Source organism: Sinocyclocheilus anshuiensis, unplaced genomic scaffold (assembly GCF_001515605.1).
Source record: "Sinocyclocheilus anshuiensis isolate Anshui unplaced genomic scaffold, SAMN03320099.WGS_v1.1 scaffold985, whole genome shotgun sequence".
NCBI classification, from domain to species: domain Eukaryota; kingdom Metazoa; phylum Chordata; class Actinopteri; order Cypriniformes; family Cyprinidae; genus Sinocyclocheilus; species Sinocyclocheilus anshuiensis.
Genome location: NW_015557117.1, coordinates 509,994 through 513,614, shown reverse-complemented (window position 1 = coordinate 513,614; position 3,621 = coordinate 509,994). Strand labels below are relative to the sequence as shown.

Below are 3,621 nucleotides of genomic sequence, written 5' to 3'. Positions count from 1 at the left end.
ATTGTAAGGTACGTAAAATTATGTTTTAAACTGATTATGGTTCTACAATAAATCTGGACCCTGGTCTCTTGTTCTCGAGGAACTCTTGGCTGAACATGCCGATGGCAGATCACACTACAACACTAGAAAGTTATGTCTAAAAATGGAGCAGACTTGTAGGCCAGTTGAAGAGTGTTTCTAGGCCTTCATTTTTTAATTTTTAATTTTGCCCGTGTCCATATCAATTACAGTTAGCTTAATGTGTTCGTGCTCACATTGAAATTCAATTCAATTTGAAAAATAACAATGTAAACATGCAAATATCAGTGTCTTTATATGCTCATAGACATGCGTAAATTTTAGCAAATTTAGCTAAATAAATCACATAGACAGGAATGACAACATCTTCGCTTGCGATTCCTCTCTATACAAATCATACCACGTTTTTCAATATTGCAATATAAACATCAAGTATTTATTTATTTCATATTAACGCCCTCTAGAGGCATAGTGAAGCCTTAATAATAACAACGTTCTGCCCGGAACTAACAAGTTGATTTTGTTTCCGACGGACATTTTATTATAGCCGAACGTCCTTCTTGACAGCAAGTAGCACGTGAGTTCATTAGCGTTGATGTTTACACTAAAGTCTAACTAAGAAGAGCTGCAGACAGAATGAGTTTGAGTGAATAAAATCGACAGTGAATGTAACGACTTTGTACAAAACTTAATGAATAGCCCAGGAAATGTAGCTGTTATTAGCAGAAGTGTAGCTAAGAAATTTACGACTATGTATTAATGTTTTTTTTTTTTTTCATATCTTCTCGCCTATTTAATCGGAGCGGGTCTATTTAATGAGTTGTGCCGCGTTTATTTACTGCTACGTTTTCTCTCAGTGCACTGATGAAAGGTGTTTGTGTCTTTACCCAGTCAACCATGATCGGAGTGGAGGCTGGGCTCTACATCGGATCTGTGTCCGATCTGAAGGACGCTCAGAGCCTGATAGACGCAGGTGTAACACACATACTCACCGTTGACTCAGAGCAAGCTGCTGTCACTGGGTTCCACACCAAATTTGTCCGAGCTCTGGATGATGCGTCCACGGATCTTCTGAGCAGACTGGATGACTGTGTCAGCTTCATATGTGAAGCTCTCGGAACACACTCTGAATCCAAATCATCAGCAGTTCTTGTGCATTGGTATAACTGATAATAACTTTAATGAATAATTTTAAGAAACACTGCAGTATGTAATACCCAACAGTGCATTAGTTAATAAACATTCAGATAATTACCAATGTGATAAAAAAATCAATGTATTCATTGTAATATTCAGATTTTTTCTTTGACAAGTTTTTAAAATTAATTAAAGAATTCATTTTTGTAGCCATGTAGGGCAAAGTAGAAGTGCTGCTGTGGTGACTGCTTACCTGATGAAAACACAACATCTGAATTTACAGGATGCATATACTAAACTCCGAAACTTAAAACCAGATGTTAAGTAAGTGTTTTTCATTATTTATCTTGTAATAAAGAGAGCACTTGTGAGAGCATTGTTATTGAAGAGCGTTCCACTCATTTTCTCAGAATGAATGAAAAATTTATGGACCAGCTGGCACTTTATGAATTAATGGATTGTAAAGTAGACACCACAGATCCCTTATATAAACAGTTTAGGTTGAAGAAAATTACAGAGAAATATACAGGTATGTACATAATTTCCTTTTTTGCTAAAAACAGTGTACACGTGGGATGTGATTTTCATTCAGCTTTCTACACGCTTTAATATGAATACACCAATGAAAGAAACGTATTGGCGCTCATATAGAAGTCATGTATTTTGATCAATTCAGAACTCCAGAATGTGCCAAAAGATGTCTTCGCTGTTGACCCTGCACAAACCCAGAATGCAGAAGCTGTATACAGATGTAGAAAGTGCAGGTCAAATGTATTTTGTGTTTTATTTGATCCTGTTTACATCCTCTCAAATTATTTTGAATTCATGACACTGAAGTCATAACCTGCTGTTGTCTTTTGCTCCCAACAGACGCACACTTTTCCGTCGCTCCAGCATTCTCAGTCACTGTGTGGGAAGTGGAGCCTCTGCGTTCTCTCATAAGAAGACGAGGATAGTGAGTGATAGTGAGGATCAGAGACAGTGCACATCCTACTTTATAGAGCCGGTGCAATGGATGGAGCCGGCCTTACTAGGTGTTATGGATGGACAGGTAATACCGCACTGCTTCACACATCTGGACACACAATTAAATAGAATTAACTGTCCATTTGTTTAATGCTCAAAACATTTTTACAAGTATATTCTTTGATTATTGGGAAAGAAAAAGGGTTAGCTTTAATATTGATAATTTATTTAAAAGGTTAAAGAGATTGCGTGATATTTTGTGCTAGGGAGGCTAGAGATGTGTGTACTATTTTGTTTCTTTGTTTTTAAATGACATTTCAAAGTAAAATATTGTAAATTCTCTCTTATAGCTTTTGTGTCCCAAGTGCAGCTCAAAGCTGGGCTCCTTTAACTGGTATGGTGAACAGTGTTCGTGTGGGCGCTGGGTAACACCAGCCTTCCAGATGCACAAGAACAGAGTGGATGAAATCAAACACATCAGTATATCTGCACTCAAATGACTCGCAAATAAAGATCTGCATCAAATGCTCAGAGTCTTCAGAGTCACATGCTCCTTCAGAAATCATTCTAATATGCTAATTTACTGCTCAGGAAACATTTATTATAATTATCAATGTTGCAAACAGACGTTGCTTAATGTTTTTGTGGAAACCCTGATGCTATTTTGTCAGGATTCTTTGATGAATAGAAAGTTTAAAACGATACTAGTTTTAAATAGAAATCTCTTCTAAAATTATAATTGTCTTTACTGTTATTTTTTAACAGTTTAATGTATCCTTGCTGAGTAAAAGTATGAGTTTCTTTAGAAAAAAAAATCTTACTGACCCCAAACCTTTGAACATTAGTCCATATTCAGGATATGTTTTATTGGTTCTGTCTTTGTTCATAAGTAGTTGAGTATGGTTGATTTAACCAACTTTTGCATTCACACTGTAAATGAACATCATTAGTCCTAACAAAAGACCTCAAATGTGCTGCAGACGTGGGTTTTCAATCCTGTAGGTGGCGACAGATAGCTAGTACTGTGCAGTTGGGCTACATTTTGCGTGATATTGAAAACTGAGAAGGACAAAGGAATAATTATGCCTGTTTACACTGGTGCTGTAGATGACATATGATCAGCATTTAATGCAAACGTGAGACTATTTGACTTGGCTATGGGAGTAGATGTGTTGGTGTACTGCATTAATCTAACAGACTTGGCTTCCGGCTTGCTTAATCTGCTGCTATAGAAAAAGAAAAAAACTGCTCACAGAAATGATAAATTGCCATCAAGTGCCTTATTTGCAGTGCCACAGAAAACAGTTCCCCCATTGGACTTCATGTACTGCATATTTGTATGAAATGTAGCACTAGTACAGATTCATGACCATGTGGTTTCTTCTTGGCCCTCAGTTCATAGATGTTTATATGATGTTTATTGAGGGAGTCTGAGTGACATTGTGGGTGGTTATGGCATTGAGTTGTGAGATCTTGTTGTGTTTATGAGGGTCATATCCT

General features: G+C 36.8%; 1 protein-coding gene across 2 annotated transcripts; it reads left to right on the top strand.

Moving 5' to 3' along the window:
- Positions 1-507: 507 nt before the first annotated feature.
- LOC107677752 (dual specificity protein phosphatase 12-like) lies at positions 508-2,675 on the top strand. Of its 2 annotated transcripts, none has more exons than XM_016472769.1 (7): positions 508-595; positions 910-1,178; positions 1,366-1,479; positions 1,566-1,684; positions 1,832-1,919; positions 2,026-2,206; positions 2,472-2,674. In XM_016472769.1, exons 2-7 carry the CDS (start codon positions 916-918, stop codon positions 2,619-2,621), a joined length of 915 nt encoding a protein of 304 aa, XP_016328255.1. In that variant the 5' UTR covers positions 508-595; positions 910-915; the 3' UTR covers positions 2,622-2,674. The 2 variants fall into 2 exon arrangements, with proteins under 2 accessions (XP_016328255.1, XP_016328256.1); XM_016472770.1 differs by lacking the exon at positions 508-595 and adding an exon at positions 632-686 and having other exon boundaries at positions 2,472-2,675.
- Positions 2,676-3,621: the final 946 nt, after the last annotated feature.

What these genes read in the sequence shown, in the direction of transcription:
- LOC107677752 (XM_016472770.1), top strand. Translation starts at nt 916, where the DNA reads ATGATCGGAGTGGAGGCTGGGCTCTACATCGGATCTGTGTCCGATCTG. An exon ending in TCAGCAGTTCTTGTGCATTG is followed by an intron (nt 1,179 to 1,365) that starts GTATAACTGATA and finishes TCATTTTTGTAG; the next exon opens with CCATGTAGGGCAAAGTAGAA. An exon ending in AACTTAAAACCAGATGTTAA is followed by an intron (nt 1,480 to 1,565) that starts GTAAGTGTTTTT and finishes TCATTTTCTCAG; the next exon opens with AATGAATGAAAAATTTATGG.